The sequence below is a fragment of the Corythoichthys intestinalis genome, chromosome 13 (genome assembly GCF_030265065.1).
Source record: "Corythoichthys intestinalis isolate RoL2023-P3 chromosome 13, ASM3026506v1, whole genome shotgun sequence".
Taxonomy (NCBI): Eukaryota; Metazoa; Chordata; class Actinopteri; order Syngnathiformes; family Syngnathidae; genus Corythoichthys; species Corythoichthys intestinalis.
In genome coordinates, this window is record NC_080407.1 from 45,898,815 (window position 1) to 45,920,594 (window position 21,780).

Here is a 21,780-nt window from a genome sequence, read left to right on the forward strand (position 1 = left end):
ATGCAAAACACCAAAATAAGATGTGAAATTATATCATAATGTGTTAATAATTCCACACATAAGTCGCTCCTGAGTATAAGTCGCACCCCCAGCCAAAATATGAAAAAAAAACGCGACTTATAGTCCGAAAAATACGGTAGTCTGAAATATCAACAAATCTTCGTTGCCTCTTACATTCCTAACCATAAAAAGGGACAAATTCTGCAGCAGGATGGCACTCCATCGCATACTTCAATCTCAACCTCAAAGTTCCTCAAGGCAAAGATCAAGATCGTCCAGGACTGGCCAGCCCAGTCACCAGACATGAACAGGATGAAAGAGGAAGCATGGAAGACGAAACCCAAGAATGTTGATGAACTCTGGGAGGCATGCAAGACTGTTTTGATGTTCCTGATGACTTGTATGAATCCTTGCCGAACCGCATGGATGAAGTCATACAAAATATCACATTTAGATCTCACAGCACCACTACTTAATTCGCTTATGTTATGTAACATTTTTTTGTATTTGAAGCACATTTTTTGTTCAATTTTCAATAGGGCTGTCAAACGATTACATTTTTTAATAGAGTTAATTATAGCTTAAAAATTAATTAATCATAATTAATCGTAACTAATCACAATTCAAACCATCGATAAAATATGCCATATTTTTCTGTAAATTGATGGAATGGAAAGATAAGACACAAGATGGATATATACATTCAACATACGGTACTTCAGTACTGTATTTGTTTGTTATAACAATAAATCAACAAGATGGCATTAACATGATTAACATTCTGTTAAAGCGAGACCCATGGATAGAAAGACTTGTAGTTCTTAAAAGATAAATGTTAGTATAAGTTATAGAAATTTTATATTAAAACCCCTCTTAATGTTTTCGTTTTAATAAAATTTGTAAAATTTTCAATCAAAAAAAAAACTAGTAGCCCGCCATTGTTGATGTCAATAATTACACAATGCTCATGGGTGCTTAAGCCCATAAAATCAGTCGCACCCAAGCGCCAGCAGAGGGCGACAAAACTCCAAAAAACACAAGTAACAAGTGGACATTGCACTTTGCTGTCATTTTAATCTGTTTGAGCGGGGCATGTGCGTTAATTGCGTCAAATATTTTAACGTGTTTAATTTAAAAAATGAATTACTGCCCGTTAACGCAATAATTTTGACAGCCCTAATTTTCACACTTCTTTCTGTTGGCGACAAAAGTTTTGCCTTACCAAAATCTGACCTTTAGGTCTTCATTAAATGATAAATCTTTTTTCAGTGGAACAAATATATTTTTGTACATTCAACATCATTTGGGAGGGTCTTAGCTTTCATATGAGCCATTTCTGAAACCAATTGAATAATTAAAATTCATTTGTTTGTCAATTGTTTATACAAAATGGACAAGCGGCAAAACTTTAGTCAGGGACTTTACACTTCATTGACATGCACATCAATCGTCAATTTAGCAAATCTTCATTCGTTTATTTGCTGCCAACCCTCCCATTTCAAATGGATTAGACGCCTACTAGTGATCAACGTATCGAAATTCCGAGCAATAGCACTTTCAATAGCACTGAAAGGGTTAAGCACATTTAAAAAGTGTCTCCTTCGAACTGCGAAACATGCAGTATGTTTATTTTCTTCCATTAAGCTTGTCTAGTCTGCTGTTATGCAGGAAACATCCGATACACAAGACAAACCACAAGCGGGACTCTGACCACAAGCACGGTGCGGCCGCATGAAATTTCATACGCTCCCTTGGCGCCGGGCCTCGGAGCGCCGCTCTCCACGCGGAGTAAAGCGAACCCTCCCAAGACGGCCATTATTAGACCGTCAGGAGGAGCGAGAGTCACAAACGAGTGACGGAATGTGGATGATATCCGACAGTGGAAGACAACATGAAAATGCACATGCACTAGATGCTAGTCCGACCAAAATGGCGGCTTCCCGTTCACGAACTCATTCAACGTTTTGGGACCGAGGCCTGTTTTGGTTTCTAGTAACGAATCACTTGCTCGCTCGCCTTGAAGGATTTCATTAGGTGAAGAGAGGAAAAAGCTTGAAGTTTCACGGAAACATGAAGCCGTTATCCTCTCGCAACCTCTTAGTGGGAATTCCCCCCCCCTCATCAGCCGACACACACACGCAAATTCCAGCAACCTTTAAAGCGCTCTACTTTGGAAACGAGCGATTCTTCCTGTCACAGGGGCGGATTCTTCCCTCTTGTGGGCAAAAGGGAGTAAACGTACAACATAGTTTATGAAGGGATTTTTAACTCATTGTTCATCATTGACAATAATTGACCTTCAGTTCATTTGAAATGGGAGGACTGGCGATGTATGCTTATCTTTCATCGCCATTGATGGCGCAATTTATCAGAAGTTGAAATTTTAGATGGCAAACCATCTGGTCCAGGTGACTTTCCAAACATTCAAGTAGATTAGACGTCTAGCGCTGTTAATACAACTCTTAGCAAAAAAGTATGGAATCACCCGTCTCGGACGACCACTCACTCAGACATTTTAATATGTAGAACAAACTCACATAAAAAAATAATGAATTAGTTCAAAAGTTCAACTCTTTAGCATTCAGAAACACTAAAATAAATGAACAAAAAACATTGTGGTGGTCAGTAAATGTAAAATTTTTAGAGAAGGTGCAGGGAAATATATATGGAATCACTCCGTTCTGAGGAAAAATATATGGAATCATGAAAAACAAAGAAATAACAATCAAAACACATCTCTAGTATTTAAAGTAGTTGCACCACCTCTGGCTTTTATGACAGCTTGCAGTCTCTGAGGCATGGTCTTGATGAGTATTCTTCATCAATTTTGTCCCAACTGTCTTAATTGCAGTTGCCAGATCATCCTTTTAGTTCAAAGCCTTGCTGTGGACTATTTTTTTCAATTTCCACCACAGGTTTTCAATAGGGTTGAGATCTGGGCTATTTGCAGGCCATGACATTGACCGGATAAGTCTTTCTCTAAGGAATGCTTTAACAGTTTTAGCTCTTTGGCATGATGCATTGTCATCTTGGAAAATGATTTCATTATCCCCGAACATATTTTCAATTGAAGGGATCAGAAAGCTGTCTAAAATTTCAATGTAAACTTGTGCATTTATTGAAGACTTAACCACAGTGCCTTTGCCTGACATGCAGTCGCATATAAAGGACTGAAGGAATTTTAAGATTTTCTTCAGGCATTCATCTTTGTAAATCTCACTGGAACGGCACCAAACAAAAGTTCCAGCATCATCACCTTGTCCAATGCCGATTCTTGACTCATCACTGAAAATAACCTTCATCCAGTCATTCACAGTCCATGATTGCCTCTCCTTAGCCCATTGCAGTCTTGTTCTTCTCTGTGTGTCAATGATGGTTTCCTTTTAGCTTTCCTGTATGAAAATCCAATTTCCTTTAGGCGATTTTGCACAGTTCTGTCACATATCTCGACTCCAGCTTCCTCCCATTTCTTCATTTTTCTTGTTGTACATCTTCTGTTTTCAAGACATATGGCCTTTAGTTGTTTGACATGACGTTTGGATGTCTTCCTCGGTCTACCAGTACGCTTAACTTTAACAACCTTGCCATGCTGTTTGTACTTGGTCCAGATTTTTGATGCATCTGTCTGTGAACAGCCCACATCTTTGGCAACCATACGTATAGCGTTAACTTCTTCAAGAAGTTTGATAATGCTCTCCTTGGTCTCAAGACACATCTCTCTTGTTGGAGCCATTCGTCTTGTGAATCCACTTGGTCCAGCAGCCATCCAAGGTGTGATAACCGCACTGTTTTTAACTGCTGACTAACTAGCTGAGCTAATCTGAGGACGGAAATTGACTGGGTGTGTCTGTATTTTCTACTCAAAATGGAGTGGTTCCATATTTTTTTCTTCAGAATGGAGTGATTCTATATTTTCCTGCACTTGCTCTATAAAAGTAACATTTACTGACCACCACAATGTTTTTTTTATTAATTTCTTTGTGCTTCTGAATGCCAAGGAGTTGTACTTTTGAACTAATTATTTTTTTCAAGCTTTTTATCTGAGTTTGTTCTACATCATAAAATGTCTGAATAAACGCTCGTCCGAGACTAGTGATTCCATACTTTTTGCCAGGGGTTGCAGTCGCCAATGAGTTAAAAAGTTAGCTATTCACAGATAATCAGCGACTCATAACTTAAGCAATGTCCTCAAGAAGGCGTAAGATGTCCCGTCTCGGATCTTTTCTCTTATCCGTTTCCTCTCGGAAGCCTCGAGTCCGAGCGTGGAAAATTGAAAGGCACACAGTTGTGACGGCGGCTCGCGAGAGTGTGTTAGCGTCTTTGCTTATTCTTCCACTTTCTTAACAAATTTCATGTCTCCTAAAAAGCCCGGGGATTATCCACGGGGGATTACGGGGGTTTGTCAGACTGCGCGTGAGGGGCGAGCCGAGCAGATGTCAGCAGACGATATTGTATTCATGATCCCTTCAATGGCTCTGATCTGATTTGACGTCGTCGGAGTTGACAAAAGAGTTTTCACAGGGCTCGTGTTTTCCGGGAATGTCATTTTTTTTCAAAGCGGGAGGGGCGCACATGTGTACAATTTGCAAAGTCAACTTTTCCACCTGCCCCTCCGAGGATCGTAATCCATGCAAATCCCATTCTTAGGACAACAGGGACGCGTTTCAATCAATTCTTGGCAGGAAAAAGCTCAATTTTTGAATCTTTCCAAACATGTTCGGAACAGGCCTGCTTTGCGCTCCCTCATTGATGAGAATTAAATTTACTGAGTGTGTGTGTTTTTATATCCAGCAGACATGTCCTCACCCACCATGAAAAAGCCTGAGAAGCCGATGTTTAGCCCCACCTCTCCGCAGGATTCCTCGCCCCGAATCAGCACTTTTCCCCAGCCGCATCACCCGGGCCTGACGGGCGTCGGACACAGCGGTGAGTTCCAACTGGCTTCGGTGCAAAGTCTCTTACCCTGAACGCCTCCGCCGTCCGCCCCGCAGTTATTTCGACGAGGAGCCCGCCGCCGCATTCGCCTCTGCAGTTCTCCGCCTCGGCCATCCTGCCCCCCGCTCCGTCGTCCTACTTCCCGCACACCACCATCCGCTACCCGCCCCACCTCAACCCAGCCGATCCCCTCAAGAGCTACGTGCCGTCGTACGACCCGTCCAGCCCACAGAGCGGCCAGGTGGGTCATCCCGTTAACGCTGTGGGGACTGTTTTGTTCCAGAAAACAGCTTTAATAGAATAGAAAAGACGCCCGCCCGCGTTATCAGACCTTAGGACATGGTTCCAGTAATCTATATCCTTTGTTGACATGTCTTCAGCAAACTGTTTGCAGGCTTTCTTATGTACCGTCTTTAGAAGAGGCTTCCTCCTGGGGTGACAGCCATGCACAGGAATTTGATGTAGAGTGCGGCGTATGGTCTGAGCACTAACAGTCTGCCCCCCCCAACCTCTCAATCTCTGCAGCAATGCTGACAGCACTCCTGTAACGAGTCACATGACATTTTTGAGGGAAAATTTAGGGATGTACATAGTTTCTAAGGGGTGTACTCTTTTGTTGCCAGGGGTTTAGATATTAATGGCTATATTTTGAGTCATTTTGAGGGGAAAATAACTGATATGTTGTTGTTATCGTCAGCTAGATGTATTTCGGGTTGACACCATGTGGGGGGGCCTGTTGACCAGGGAAAGGAGAGGGGGTGGGGGAGACTATAAGCTAAGTGATTGGTAGGAGTATAGTGTACACAAATCAGCACTGTGGTCTAGAACCCAATAATCGTGTGAATCCCTTGTGAGGGTTAGCCCGTTGGCAACCGACCCTATGCCGCCCCACCACCAATACCTTCACCATGACCCTCCACCCAAGCGCGCCCAGTCACAACCAGCCGCACGTGAGCCCAACCAAACGCACGACAGCCAAGCGGAAACGCCGCATGGGCCCCAACCCAGTGCCACGGCCTCCTCCCAGCCAGCCCCTCGGTGGGGCAGCGCAGCCCATCCCTCCTCCCGCAGCCCAGCAAAGGAGCCCCCCGGTGTCCTGTCAAATTTTCCACCCGATCAGAAATGGCAACTTTGTATTAAAAATGGCTGCAAATACAGCGATTACAAAATAAACACTACAAACTTAAAAACAAACTTCAAAGATAGCCCGCAAACAGTTTGCTGAAGACATGTCAAAGCATGTGGATTACTGGAACCATGTTCTATGGTCTGATGAGAAGAGCTGGCTTTCTTGTGTACTGTCTTCAGAAGAGGCTTCCTCCTAGGGTGACAGCCATACACACCAATTTGATGTAGAGTGCGGCGTATGGTCTGAGCACTAACAGGCTGACCCCCCACCTCTTCAATCGCTGCAGCAATGCTGACAGACCTCCTGTAATGAGTCACATGACATTTTGGAGGGAAAATGAAAAGCAGTACTCAAGGGATGTACATCGTTTCTAAGCGGTGTACTCACTTTTGTTGCCAGGGGTTTAGATATTAATGGCTATATTTTGAGTCATTTTGAGGGGATTAACTAATAATATGTTGGTGCTGGCGGCACGGTGGCTGAGTGGTTAACACGTCCGCCTCACAGTTCTAAAATCAAGGGTCCAATCCCGGGCTTCGGCCTTCCTGTGTGGAGTTTGCATGTTCTCCCAGTGCCTGCGTGGGTTTTCTCCGGGAACTCTGGGAACTCCGGTTTCCTCCCACATCCCAAAAACATGCATGGTAGGCTGATTGAACACTCTAAATTGAGTGTGTGCATGAATGGTTGTCTCCTTGTGCCCTGCTATTGGCTGGCAAAGAGTTCAGGGTGTACCCTGCCTACTGCCCGTAGCTGAGGGACCAGGTATAGCACCTCCGCGACCCTCGTGAGGAAAAGCAGCGTGGAAAATGGATGAATAAATGTTGGTGCTTTCGTCAGCTACATGTATTTCAGGTTGACATCATGTAGGGGGGGGGGGCTGTTGACCAGGGAAAGGAGAGGGGGTGGGGGAGTCTATAAGCTAAGCTATTGGGAGGGGTAGAGTGTACACAGATCAGCACTGTCATCTCGACCCCAGTAATCATGTGAATCCCTTGTGAGTGTAAGCCCGTTGGCAACCGACCCTACGCCGCCTCACCACCAATACCTTCACCAGGAGCTTCCACCCAAGCGCGGCCAATCACAAACAGCCCCCTGGGGGGCGGGGCAGTGCAGCACATCCCTCCTCCCACAGCCTAGCAAAGGAGCCACCATCGCAGCAAGTAGCACCAGTTGACAGTGAAGGCATTGAATATTGCACAAGTAAAAAATCTCGAAAGTGGTTTGCAAGAATAAAAGTAAAAAATCTGAATAGTATCAAATATGTATGAGGTAGTCCTATGTTCAGTCAGTGCAAATAAATGAATTAGCAGTAGTTGACAGTGAAGGCATTGAATATTGCAGATTATAATTGCACGTAAATAAGTATTGCACATAGTATATGTGTGAATAAAAGTTATGAAGAATGGCGGCGATTTTAAAATGCGGGAAAACGAACGTTAACAGGGCGCTTGACCGGCTGTATTTCAAAGGGCGAGCATCTGAACAGAAGATTCCCGCGTGACATTTATGAGTTTTGTATCCCGAAGCGTCGCACTGTAAACAATGGCTCCATCTCCAAAGCGCGACTGAATTGAAGGGGTCGGTACAGTCTGTGCTCTTATTTTTTATTTTTTTTAAGGGGTGTCTGTTACGCCAGAGGAAAAACCACAGGGAATGATAAAGGTTGTAAATATTTGCCGTTGCCGGGGCCTGCTCTTGTGCAGAATTAACTGGCCCTCTGCTAGTCAAGGGGGGGTTGCAAGGAGCGGGGGCAGGGGCCCGACAAATAACACTGCGCTTATAAGCCGGTGGACGAGTGCCAGAATGTTTTTCTGCTTGCTTTAACGCAGATTATATTACACTCTAATTAAACATTCTATTCACATCCAAGGGAACCCTCTGGACACAATTCTTTTCCAGAAAGGCCTGTTTGAGTTTTGAACTCGGGGCGGTCCTGAAACGAACGCCCCAGACAGTCTCCAGCCGTCTGAAAGAGTCGCCCCTTTTCTTTCTTTCTATATAGTCCCCGGGTGCCGGCGCATTCACGCCATTGTAGCCGCCGGCTCGGCCCGTCTTTTCACGCCCCGGATCCAGTGAATTCCATTTATGAGTGCCATTAAAATCATTGTGTAAAATCATGTAGGAAATCCATACTCATTGACTGAGCGTCCCCCTTCGGAGTCACAGGAATAATAGTGACCGCTCAAATCTCTTCTTTGAATGTAGAACCAGACTGGTTAAGGGGCATTAAATGTCGTGCTGGATTGAGATTAGCGGCGAATAATATGACTTGCATCCCTTGCAGCCCAACAGCAGCGGTCAGGTTGTGGGCAAAGTCCCGGGGCACTTCACGCCGGTCCTGGCTCCCTCCCCGCACCACGGCGCCGTGCGACCAGTCTCGCTGTCCATGCCCGACACCAAGCCCATCACCACGTCCACGGAAGGTGAGTCCTTCTCCTTTTTTCAGGGGCACGAAATGCTTAGAAGGCATTTTTGCGTACGCCCGCTCGTAAAAACACTCTAATATTGGCGAGCTAGCCGAACCCCCACCTTCTCGTGTTACATCTCAGTTCTTCCTCTCTCCCGCTTCACCGTTATAAAACATTTAAGGGGGATTTACGTCATGCTCGTAGGTTTATTACCTGCTAATTAAAGTGGGCCCAAAATCTGACCTTGCGGTGCTCCACTTGTCACTATTGGACGCTTGCCATGCTGACGACTGAGCCGGAATTTATAGAGCACTTCCAATCAGTGGACGAGAGCGCCGTGTCACGCCGTACGTGTCGTTGATGTCATCCGCTGTGTGTCGCCCAGGATACTCCGCTCCCGGGACCCCGACGGCGAACCGCTTCGTTGGCTTGAGCTCCAGAGATCCCGCCTTCCTCCACCAGCAACAGGTGAACACCCTCAAACACCTTACCCTAATTGAAAAGACGTCCCCGCCCTGGTTTTGGTTACGGTGCATTCGAAAATTTTTGTGTAGCCTGGTACATTTCAGGGTTATTCTGAAATTCACTACATGAATTCTTTATTTCATGTGAACATATTGACAAACAAACGTTGTGTGTTGAATTAGTCGGTGTAATCCTTGTTCTTTAAAATCCGGTTTCAGTTCCCCTGTATATAAAACACCCATTTACCGCGATTGACATACAATCCGTTTGAACTGGGAGGGCTGGCAGTGAATGGTGATACACGTCCAATTTATTTTGATAGTCTTAACCCATTCATAGCTTTAAAGATGAACCGTTTTCACATTGAACACACAGTAACGTTTTGCATATATACATACAACTCTGAACACTGAAACTCAGTATTTACCGTAATTTTCGGACTATAAGCCGCTACTTTTTTCCTTCATTTTGAATCTTGCGGTTTACAGTCCAGTGGGGCTTATTTGTTGATTTATTTGGGTTGATAGGTAACACTTTATTTGACGGCGCGTCATAAGACTGTCATAAATATGACATGATCCTATCATGGGCATTACTGAATGCTTATGACAGATGTCATTAAGTGTCATCCGGCAAATTATGTCACTTACTCCATTTCCATGTCCACCTTGGATCTTTTACATCCATTCAAAAGTGAGATAATTTGCCAGATAACACTACATACATCTGTTATAAGCATTCATTAATGCTCATGACAGTGTCATGTTGAAATTATGATTGTCTAATGCAGAGGTGCCCAAGTCTGGTCCTCGACAGCCCCTATCCATCCATTGTCTCCCTCCTTTAACACACCTGAATTAAATGATCAGCTCATCAGCAAGCTCTGCAGGAGCCTGGTAATGATCCTGATTATTTGACTCGTGTGTGTTGGAGGAGGGAGAAATGGAAAACAAGCTGGATAGGGGCTCTCGTGGACTGGACTTGGGCACCCCTGGTCTAACAAGTCTTATGGCGCCACTATCAAATAAAGTGTTACCAACTACCATAAGTAGCAATTAATGAAACAACTAGAACCGTAACTGAAGAAATAATTAGCACAGAACATGAATTTTGATTATTTACATCTGTTGCGCTGCAATGCATGCCAGGAGGCATGTTGGACAACAACAGTGTTAACAGCTAGTGGCAGCAGAGGTTCACTGTTTCCCCTAAGGGAGCAGTGATGGCCAAATGAAGCTTCTTGAAGCAATGGAGCTTCGCAGCCAGTTGGTTCAAAGCTTCATGGTGGTTCATTTGGTCTTATGATGGTCGTATGATGCCACTGTCAAGTAAAATGTTACTAAATACCATAATTTGTAACAACTGGAATAGTAACTGGAGAAATAATTAGCACAGAACATGAATTTTGATTGTTATCTACATCTGTAGCGCTGCAATGCATGCTAGTAGGCATGTTGAACAACAGTCTTGACAGCAGGTGGCAGCAGAGGTTGACTGTCTCCCTCAAGGGAGCAGTGATGGCCCAATGAAGCTTTTCGAAGAAATGAAGCTTTGCAGCCAATTTGTTCAAAGTTTCATGGTGGTTCATTTAGTGTTACCAAATAGCGTAACTGAAGAAATAATTAGCACACAAAATGAATTTTGATTGTTATTTACATTTGTAGCGCTGCAATGCGTGCTAAGGAGGCATATTAGACAACAACAGTGTTGACAGCTTGTGGCAGCAGAGGTTGACTGTCTCCCCCAGTCAAATGAAGCTTCTTGAAGCAATGAATCATGGTGGTTCATTTGGTCTTATGATAGTCTTATGGCGCCACTGTCAAATAAAGTGCTACCAAATACCATAACTAGCAATTATTGAAACAACTAGAACAGTAACTGAAGAAATAATTAGGATAGAACATGAATTTTGATTGTTATTTACATCTGTAGCGCTGCAATGCATGCTAGGAGGCATGTTGGACAACAACTGTGTTGACAGCAGGTGGCAGCAGAGGTTCACTGTCTCTCCCAAGAGAGCATTGATGGCCAAATGAAGCTTCTTGGAGCAATGAATCATGGTGGTTCATTTGGTCTTATGATAGTCTTATGGCGCCACTGTCAAATAAAGTGCTACCAAATACCATAACTAGCAATGAATGAAACAACTAGAACAGTAACTGAAGAAATAATTAGCACAGAACGTGAATTTTGATTGTTATTTGCATCTATAGCACTGCAATGCATGCTAGGAGGCATGTTGTACTATAACAGTGTTGACAGCAGGTGGCAGCAGAGGTTGACTGTCTACCCGAAGGGGGCAGTAATGGCCCAATTAAGCTTCTTGAAACAATCATGGTGGTTCATTTGCTCTTATGGTGTTATGGTAAATGGTGTTACACTTATATAGCGCTTTTCCACCTTTCAAGGCGCTCAAAGCGCTTTACACTATCTCACCATCCACCTACTGGTGACGCAGCACCAGGAGCAACGTGGGGTTCAGTGTCTTTCTCAAGGACACTTAGACGTGTTCATCAGGGCGGAGAATCGAACCCACAACCTCTGGGTTGGGGGACAATTACTCTACCACTGAGCCACGCCACCCCCGGCAGTCTAATGGCGCTACTGTCAAATAAAGTGTTACCAAATACCATAACTAGCAATTAATGAAACAACTAGAACAGTAACTGAAGAAATAATTAGCACAGAAAATTAATTTTGATTGTTATTTACATGTGTAGCGCTGAAATGCATGCTAAAAAAGGTATATTGGACAACAACAGCTTGACAGCTTGTAGCGGCAGAGGGTGACTTGTCTCCCCCAGTCAAATGAAGCTTCTTGAAGCAATGAAGCTTTGTAGCTAATTGGTTCAAATGGGATATTATTGATTCTGCAATCCAACCTGAGTGTAGCAGTGAACTCTCTCTCTCTTGCTCTAATCACTTGCATGCACGCATTTTGAATCAATTGGCTGCAAAGCTTCATGGTGGTTCATTTGGTCTTATGACAGTCTTATGATGCCGCTGTCAAATAAAGTGTTACCAGTTAATATAATTTGGTGTAAATATCCCATAATACAGTGAGGACAGCTGCGGTTTATAGTCCAGTGCGGCTTATCTATGCCGTTTTCATGCCAAATTTGATAGGCGGCGTCCTATAGCCAGGTGTGCCTTATAGTGCAAAAATTAACGGTATTTGTAGTATTTCATCGAATTCGGAATAACATGTGAAGCACTATGACTACATTCCCCGTGCACCGTCCAGTCCTTTAAACTCACTCTTGCTGTCCTCGAATGTCCCTTGGAGTTGAAATATTCGGGAGTTTCAAGTCTGAACGTCATTTTCGGTATCTATGGAGGCTTGCTAGTGAGGTGTGTGCGCAAGTTTAGAAGAGGACAGACTAAAGAGTGTGTGTGTTCTCCCCCCTCCCCAACCTTTTTAAGTGCTGGTTTGAGGCCAAGGCTTTTCCAACCACAACTAATTGAATGCATCTGTACCCCGCCATATAACCGTCGCTTCTCTCAACTACACCACCACTTTTTTTCCTCCCCTCCTTAAATGTTCAGTAATAATGATATAGCTCCAGTTGGGGATCGGTTGTGAACGTGTGAAAAGTATTTCTGAGCCGTCTACGCTTTGTTTTGTGGACGATTGAGGTTTAAAAGTCAATCCGCGAACCTGTGGGGACTCTAATCTGGTTTTAGTTTGCTCTTAATGAAAAATGAACGAGCTTAACTTGCAAGCAAAATGTGCATAGCCCCGCCCCCTCAGTTGAAGCCGTGTGGCAACGCACATATCAAATTGACGGTTCAGACAGGTTTAGATTAACGTGTCGATCAATCGGGACCGGTTGGGTCCCGTGGCGATCGCAACTACTGAAAGTTGGAAAAATTATTTTTTGGGGCGATCGCATGTTTTATAGACTTTGAAAATGGTAAAAATGTACTTATAACCTGCAATTGATAACCAACTGTGAATTGTCCAATTCATTTTGACTGGGAGGGGCGAATGAACATGAGTGAAACAAGTGCTTTAATGATGAGTCTTTTTGAATAGAAATGAGGGATCTCCTCTAGATTTGTTAGAACCAACCCAAAATTGCTTCAAAAAAATCAAGACAAACATTGTTACAACCCCTAGCAAAAAAGTATGGAATCAACAGTCTATCATCAGGCACCTGAACACATGTCTGAAGGCTCCCCTGATGCAGGTTTGAGGTGAATAGATTTTTTTTCCCTTGAGGAGGAGTCTCGTAAAAAAAGGCATTTCCTGTTCCCACTAGGGGGCGCTGGGCCTAATGGGTAATATTTCAATGCACTCGTGTTAAGGGTGGGATACCGCACATACATGCCGGATATGAAAAAGATGGAACGTTGTGTCAAGCAGCTATTAGTCATTTACTGAATTTGTCATTTGCCGAAAAAATGGCCGAATTTGGAACCACACCCAGGTCAGACCCATGAATGAAAACGCAACATTTTAAAAACTTAAGATATCATATGTCTCCTGAACAGTCTCACCAATTTTGAAGACGATCCAACTAACTCCCATGGCGAAAAGGTCTCAAATGTGCACCCTGTAAATCGATTAAAAATTCACATTCAATCCAAAATAACCGATTTGCTGTTGGGTTTGGAATATGGGTGCCGTTCTTTTTTTTGAGCAGTTTTGGACAAGGTATAGACTCCCCAAATTTCATCGCTCTACGCTGAAACCCTAATGTTATAGGCCAATTTGAAAATTTTAAGGGGGCGCCACTGAGCCACTTTGTTGCATTTTATTTATTTATTTTTTTGCAACGTTGCAAAATTATTGAAATTTAAATTTTTCCGCAGATATGTGCAAATTTTGGTGAGTTTTTGAGCATTTTCAAGCCTCCAAATTGGCAGTTTTCATTTCCCGAAAAAGAAAAAAATAATAATAATCCTTTGCAGAACACTAGGGCCTTCGCACGCCTAGTGCTCGGGCCCTAATGAATAAAAAACATTGTGGTGGTCAGTATATGTTAATTTTATAGAGAAAGTGCAGGGAAATATATATGGAATCACTCCTTTCTGAGGAAAAAAAAATATGGAATCTTTGTCTTGGAGTTCAAAATTGAATTTCCCTGACATTCTTAACTTGGTCCGGCTCGAAGGACCAAGTTAAGAATGTCAGGGAAATTCAACTCTGAACACCAAGATAAGTGTCAACTCCATAGCTCGATGAGAAATGAATCAGACCAACCAAGGACTGCCTGCTTCGAAGACTTTATACATAAACTTGATATAACAAGGATACAATGGTATGATCCGGCAAGGAGCCGTGAACACATAGGAGTACAAAGAAGCACAACAGAGGCCGGACACTTATACTGTTGAAAGGGCGTTACCTAAGGATGCTGACTGTGAAACGATACCTACGAAAACGAAAGTGAAACTTAGGTATCAACTCTGGTGGTTTTCCACAGAAAAACATAATGAGCTATGACCTTGGGAACTTAGCTTTAGCTCGCACAAAAAGGGAGTAAAAAGCTGATAAGACAGTCAACAGAAACTGTTTGTCTTATGTTCAAAGAAATACAGCACACAAACAAACTGGAAGAATACAGTCTAACAAATGAATTAGTGTCACAGCAGTTATGTTTTATAAGTATGAATAAAATCTTTCACAATCATGAGAAACAAAGAAATATCAAAACAGATCTCTAGTATTTAGTAGCACCACCTCTGGCTTCGATGGCAGCTTGCAGTCTCTGAGGCATGGACTTGATGAGTATTCTTCATCAATTTGGTGCCAACGATCTTTGATTGCAGTTGCCAGATCATCCTTGCAGGTCGGAGCCTTGCTGTGGACCAATTTGTTTTTTTTTAATTTGCACCACAGGTTTTCAATAGGGTTGAGATCTGGGCTATTTGCAGGCCATGACATTGACTGGATGAGTTTTTCACCAAGGAATGCTTTAACAGTTTTAGCTCTGTGGCATGATGCATTGTCATATTGGAAAAGGACAAACATATTTTCAATTGAAAGGATAAGAAAGCTAAAATTTTAATGTAAACTTGTGCATTTATTGAAAATTTAACCACAGCCATCCCCCCAGTTCCTTTGCCTGACATACAGCCCCATATCATCAAGGACTGTGGGGAATTTTGATGTCGTCTTCAGGCAGTCATTTTTGTAAATCTCACTGGAACAGCACCAAACAAAAGTTCCAGCATCATCACTTTGTCAAGAGTCAAAAATCTGCATTGGACAAGGTGTCAAGAGTCAAGATTCTGCAATGGATACTAAATACTAGAGATGTGTTTTGATTGTTATTTCTCATGATTCCATATTTTTTTTCCCTCAGAATGGAGTGATTCCATATATATTTCCCTGCACTTGCTGAGGGAATCTTTGTAAATCTCACTGGAACAGCACCAAACAAAAGTTCCAGCATCATCACCTTGTCCAATGCAGATTCTTGACTCTTGACACCTTGTCCAATGCAGATTATTGACTCTTGACAAGGTGATGATGCTGGAACTTTTGTTTGGTGTTGTTCCAGTGAGATTTTACAAGTTGCACTTTTGAACTAATTCATTATTTTTTTCAAGCTTTTCATCTGAGTTTGTTCTACATGATAAAATGTCTCATCCGAGACTGGTGATTCCATACTTTTTGCTAAGGGTTGTAGATATGTGCTAATTTTAGTGGCGCTTCTAAAATAGGACAAGGAGAGCGATGTATTGGACTTGCTGGGGAGAAAAAAAAACGCCCAATCTACCACACACCTGCTCCACGATTCCCAGGCAGCAAATGTGTGAGAAGCCTCCATTCATCTCTCGCCTTGGTTAACCCCTCCAGGGAATGCCACCATCCAGCATTCCGCTGGGAGAGATCCGTGATCAGATGTCATTTGGCATTATCTTAGGAAGGATCCTAATCCGCAATCTGCCCGCATCTGCTAGTCCCCCCCCCCCCCCCCCCCCTTCGCCTCACTCCCGCCCGTGCTGCTCTGATGTGGCGGTGTCAGCGGACAGATGGCGAGCCCCTCAAGGAGAAGCCGCCACCGCTTTAGCGGCGCCGTGTTGTTTATCCCCAGACTAACCTCGGCCGGAGCGTCGTCCCGAAGCCGGCCGCGTGTTTTTCCGCAGCGCCGGTGTTGAATATTCAGCGCCTCTCTGATGAAATGGCTTTTAAGAGCGCAGAATGCCGACTGTGCACTTCTCCGTCCCGCCCGCCGCTTTGCCAAATGAACGCGGGGCGAGGTTAGCTCCGCGTCGGCCTCTCAGCTGGATTGCGGGCACGTGCACTAGCATAATGCGCGTTTGTGCGTGGATGCAAGAGAGGCCCGTGAAAGTGCGGATGCATTGTCTGAGCCCTAATCCATCCACACCGTGCATGTCAACCTAACCGGGTTACACAAGTACTGAATTTTAACATCTTCACCTTTCACTTCTTTTCTGGACCAAAGAGGGTTTAAGGCAGGGGTGTCAAACTCGTTTTCTGGGTTAGGGTTACGATATTCTCTGATTTGTATATTGAGAAACGTCAAGCCAATGCAGTCATTGAAGTGGTGAGCCTGATCTGGCCCTCAGGCCTCGAGTTTGACACTGTTGTTTAACAAATATAACAAAATGAGTGTTGATGAAAAATCATGACTGATTTAATTTAGGCAAAATTAGGGTTTCAACTAACATTTTTTTTTATTATTATTATCGATTAATCAGCCAAGTAATTAAACGATTAATCCATTAATCGGATAAATGTCACTTTTTTCAATTACCTTCACAGTTTAACCTTGAGGCATGTTGGAAGTAACAATGAAGACAATATCCAGTTTGAAAGCACACTCACTTGTATGACAATTTACAGTTTGAATGGGAGTTTGTCTTGACTCTAATCTGTTATATGAATGGGTTTACATCTGTGGTTTCTTTATTGAAAGAAATTTACTATCAACTTAACTGTCTAACAATATAGCTCAAGCGCTAATATGCTTCTCCAAACACAATACAGACAGACGCTTCGGACACTGATTAGCATCATGGCTAACTAGCTTAGCCCTCCGCGATTAGTCACGTTTCATCAACAAAGAATACAAACAATAAATTGGCTTCATTTACTCTGACAGAGGCACACTGGATCTAAAAACACAATCTAACTCTGGACATTTCTTCTATATTATTGATTCAGCAACCCAACCTGAGTGTAGCAGTGAACTCTCTCTCTCTCTCTTGCTCTAATCACTTGCCTGCGCACGCACAGCCTCACATTACATACAAACAAGGACCCAAACGGGACTGCTCATAGCTGCTGGCAAAAATCGATTATCAAATTTGTTGGCAACTAATTTATTAATCGATTTTAATGGATTAGTTGTTGCAGCCTCATTTAGAAGTTAGTTTAGATAGTAAGATGTCTGAAAATTGGCAAACATGTGAATTGTTTTCCAAAGTAAAAGCAGATTTTTTCATGTGCTACTTTAACTTAAAAAAAAAAAAAAAATTAAGAAATTTGATATTTACAATTAAGAAGTTTAGTGCTGCAACGATTAATCGATTAACTCGAGTATTCGATTAGAAAAACAATATTTGAAATAAATTTTGTTGCTTCGGGTACTTGTTTAATTAAAGTTGCGTTGTAATGTTTATTTTGAAAGTGTTTGCATTTAGTTTTATTAATTAGGGTCGATACACTGCCTTCTGGTCTGCTTGTTTTCACATGGCTGAATCCAACTGCTCCCTGTTAAGACCAACGTAAGCTAAGTTTTTGTTCGAGCTAATGTGTTATTTTTATGCATTCATAATTTAATTTATAGGTATATTTAGCTGTTTTTTGTGGGAATATGCATCTGAACCATTTGTTAAGAGCATTGTTAAAAAAAACTTTAGCATTTTATAGCATTTAAGCTAGTAGACTTTTTCTATGTAAGTTAGCTAATTGTTCATGTGTTGTACAGAGATCCTCATTTAAAAAAAAGAAATTATACCGTTTGAGGCTCAGCTCAGATATTTTAATTTTCATGTTCCTTATCCGATTACTCGATTATTCGAACTAAGTAGTCCATCAATTAATCGACTACTAAAATATTCGATAGCTGCAGCCCTAAAGAAGTTATACATATATGTTATAGTGTCACTAAGTTAGGCAAGTTCAAGGTGAAGGTCCTAAACGATTAATTGGTTATCAAAATTGTTGTCGATTAATTTGCTAATCGGTTAGTTGTCGATGAACTGTTGCACCTCAAGACAAAATCATTTAATTTACTAATAATAATAGGATAGGAAAAGGGATGTCGGGAAAGAGTTGGGTATGACAGGGCTGGGTGAGTTAGGAATGCTTACGATTTCAGTCAAAATGAATTGGACATCTATTTTGAATGTAAATTTTCTTCTTTTACTAACTACCGCAACTCTGTGAGGATGTAAACGATATACAGAAATGACTAACTGACCCCACATTTTTGTTTTGTGACTTCCAGGTTAGCCGCTATTGCACGTTTCCCTTTCGTTTTTGCCCGTTAACGCTCTCACTCCCTACCTCCCCCCCGCATGCTGCTTGTTCTGTCTGTCCACTGTTGACTTGTTGTGTGATGGCCCACCCAAGTGATCTGACCGCGAGCATTTCAATTGACAGCTGAAGAAGTGTGACTGGAGCGTGACTCAAAACGGCAGGCATTACGGCCCCAGTGCCGCCGACGACACTTTGGGGATTGCTTGGCAAAGGTAACCCTTTTTCACTCTCTCGCTCACCTTTGGCGCACACACTCCATCGCCGTCCGTCGGTCCGTCACTTGAATTCCAATCTGTAGGGGTGATTCTTGTCGGAATCTGGTCTAGGCTTGTTAGACATATCGAAGTGACATTTCTTCATTCATTGCCAGCCCTCCAACTTCAAATGGATTGGATGTCTATCAGGGTTTTAAAAGTAGTGACATTGAAATGTTCTAACTGGATACGATATTTGATTGCACAAGTATCGATACTAATTTGTTTTCGCAGTACCATAGATAACCAGAAATTTGTCAGGTCCTTTGACTGGTCGATCACTGTCAATAGAACTGAAAAAGTTGATTAGAAAAAATATGTATTTTTATACAGTAACCGAAAATGGTGGTTTTGAGTATCATGACAACCGTAATCTTTACTTTAAATAACACATTTTGGAAATTCTTTGAAATTTCTGTGCTGAAGTCATGCTTCTTTAGCTAAAATCCACCAAAAGATCTCTCATCTGCACCTCCCCCCAAGCCTGCACCATTATGCTAACGAGCTAGCATGAGCTCAAGCATTTGTCCCCTCGGTTATGTCTCTTTCCCACTTTTTTCCCTCGAAGCGTGTGTGTGTGCATGTGTGTGATCGTGTTAATTTAGCACCAGCTGAAGGTCTTTCCGAACACTCGCACATTTTAGCTCAACCCCCTTCGATGGGCCTCCTAAAGAGGCTGGCGGAGGAAGAGAAAATGTCCTTACGTGCCACCTTCCATGCTAGCCTGCCAAACTGGTCCAAGAATCGTTTTTGTTATTTTCTAGAAAGGATCCCGTCTCAAAACACTTTATTCACTGCTACTGACAGTCATACATCGATGCTACGTGAGGTTTCCCGTCGCCAATCAGAAACCGAGATGAACTCCCTGAAATATGGAAAGAGTACTGAATGTTACTGATAATGGGACATAACACTATTTCAGGTTTATGCTTTTTGGGGACATTTTTCTCTGAAGAGTTCAGGAGGTAAAATTATATATTCTAAAACCGAGATAAACTGCCTGAAATATGAAATAAGTACTGAATGTTACCAATAATGGGACATAACACTATTTCAGGTTTATGCTTTTTGGGGACATTTTTTCCCCTGAAGAGTTCAGGAGGTAAAATTATATATTCTAAAACCGAGATGAACTGCCTGAAATATGGAATAAGTACTGAATGTTACCAATAATGGGACACAACACTATTTCAGGTTTATGCTTTTTGGGGACATTTTTGTCTGAAGAGTTCAGGAGGCAAAATTATATATTCTAAAACTGAGATGAACTGCCTGAAATATGGAATAAGTACTGAATATTACCGATAATGGGACATAACATTATTTCAGGTTTATGCTTTTTGGGGACATTTTTTTCCTGGAGAGTTCAGGGGGTAAAATTGTATATTCTAAAACTTTTCTGGCTAACAAATCTACGTACTACCATATTTTGGATGACCATGAGACTTCAACTCCTGTGCGAGTTGTTGTTTTCCTCATTGTCCATTTCTCATTGTGACTTTCAGTCGGAAAATACGGCATTCTGCATTTGTTTCTTATAAATTAAAATGTATTTGAAATTCATCATCTCTGTTCAAAATGATACGGTCTCATTAATAGTATTTAGTTTCGTCATCACTAAAGAGGACAAAAAGACTGTTGCTAGTAAGAAAGTCATGCTAGTTCGCAGGAACAAAGTCTCTCCTTTGCGGTAGGAGTCGAATCGCATGTTGCCATCGCGCAGGAAATGGCCGGGCAATCCATTAAGATGCCATTAGATAATCTAATTTAGGGAGCTAATCCTCCGACGTCGCGCGTTCGGCGGCCCACGCGCGGGAAGGCCGCGGGGAACGTTTACCTGCTCCCGCGGGGTTTTTTTGTCCCACAACAAACTCCCTCGGCACCCCCGACTTTTGCGGTCGGCGCCAGAGCAGGAGTCCATTACCGATCGCGGTTTCTTTTGAACGGCCGGACGCGGATGCGCTCCGACAGCTGTCGATTTAAATTCGATTAAAAGCGACGGGTCGGCTCGAAAGCCCTCGCAAAGTGAGCTTTTGTATTTGCGTAGTCCCCGCGATGTTTCATTACCTGAGAGGGGAAGACAGAGCAGAGGATAAAGAACGGGAGCAAACAGGAAGAGAGAGACGCTCTGTGCGCTCTTTGTTCGGCAAGGTAGGAAAAACTTAATCCCCCCACCGTTGCCCCCGTTTCCTGCCCGATGATTTTTGGCAGGAGGACGAGGAGGGAGGGGACAAGGCAAAGAGAACTTGAGGACGAGTTGGACAGGAAAAGAAGTGCAGGAGAGGATTAGCTCTTTTTTTTTTGTGTCTGTTTTAAAGCCCCTCAAATGCAATCCGGTGATGTCTTTCTCGGACCATTTAGCTACGACGCTTCTTCCTTTAAGACGTGCTTCGCTTTGGGCTAAACGAATCAGCTTTTTCAGGGCTTTCACATGCTAGGAGTCCCGCCAAAAACTGGGACCTTTTGAAAACTGACCCTAGACATGTTTTCCGATCGCAAGGGCTGTACTTTGACAGGGGTGGAAAAAGTACCCCAAAAAATCCACTCAAGTACGGTTAAATTGATTCAATGAATGTACCGGTGTAAAAATCTACTACTCAGAGTAAACGTAAAAAGGAACTCATTTAATCTGTACCCAAATTAAAAGTTACTCATTTTTTAAAGTACTCAACCTCCAAACGACTTAGTTGCCGTAACGAGAGTAGTTTGTTGCTTAGCACATCTACTTTGCCACAGGCATGCTTTGTTCAATTAAGACTGTTCCGGTACCTAAAATCAGAGGCAATGGTCCTTATTTCCCACTTTATTTCAACCTGATCGCGAGGTGCAGGTATCTGCCTAGTGCGCGAGGCTGAGTTGAGTGGCCACCGGGGGCCGGGGGGCTCTCTAGGGAAAGGGGGGTGGGCAGCAATGTGAGGGTAAGGGGGTGGGGGCTAATTATCTGACATGTACGTAACGCAGTACCCCTCGGGAACAACGCTGCGCTTGTTCCCGCTCGCGTTTTCAGTTAGCACCGTTGCTCCCCGGGAACAATCCTAGTGTTGTTTTGCCATTAGGGTGATATGAATAGGGATGGGGCGGCTTTGTGGAGGGACCCCCGCCAACCAACACACACACACACTTCAGAGC

At 42.9% G+C, this 21,780-nt stretch overlaps 1 protein-coding gene across 8 annotated transcripts in view; it reads left to right on the forward strand.

Annotated features, from left to right (window-relative positions):
• The window catches only part of LOC130927803 (nuclear factor 1 B-type-like), a 148,627-nt gene that overhangs the window by 110,843 nt on the left and 16,004 nt on the right, over positions 1 to 21,780 (forward strand). For 4 of the 8 annotated variants that reach the window (XM_057853830.1, XM_057853832.1, XM_057853834.1 and 1 more), the window contains exons 7-11: positions 4,792 to 4,926; positions 4,992 to 5,176; positions 8,349 to 8,487; positions 8,858 to 8,940; positions 18,521 to 18,609. In XM_057853830.1, the coding sequence (XP_057709813.1) occupies positions 4,792 to 4,926; positions 4,992 to 5,176; positions 8,349 to 8,487; positions 8,858 to 8,940; positions 18,521 to 18,609 (631 nt within the window). The remainder of the gene's footprint in view (positions 1 to 4,791; positions 4,927 to 4,991; positions 5,177 to 8,348; positions 8,488 to 8,857; positions 8,941 to 18,520; positions 18,610 to 21,780) is intronic. The other 4 variants (XM_057853831.1, XM_057853833.1, XM_057853836.1 and 1 more) reach the window with 2 other exon arrangements.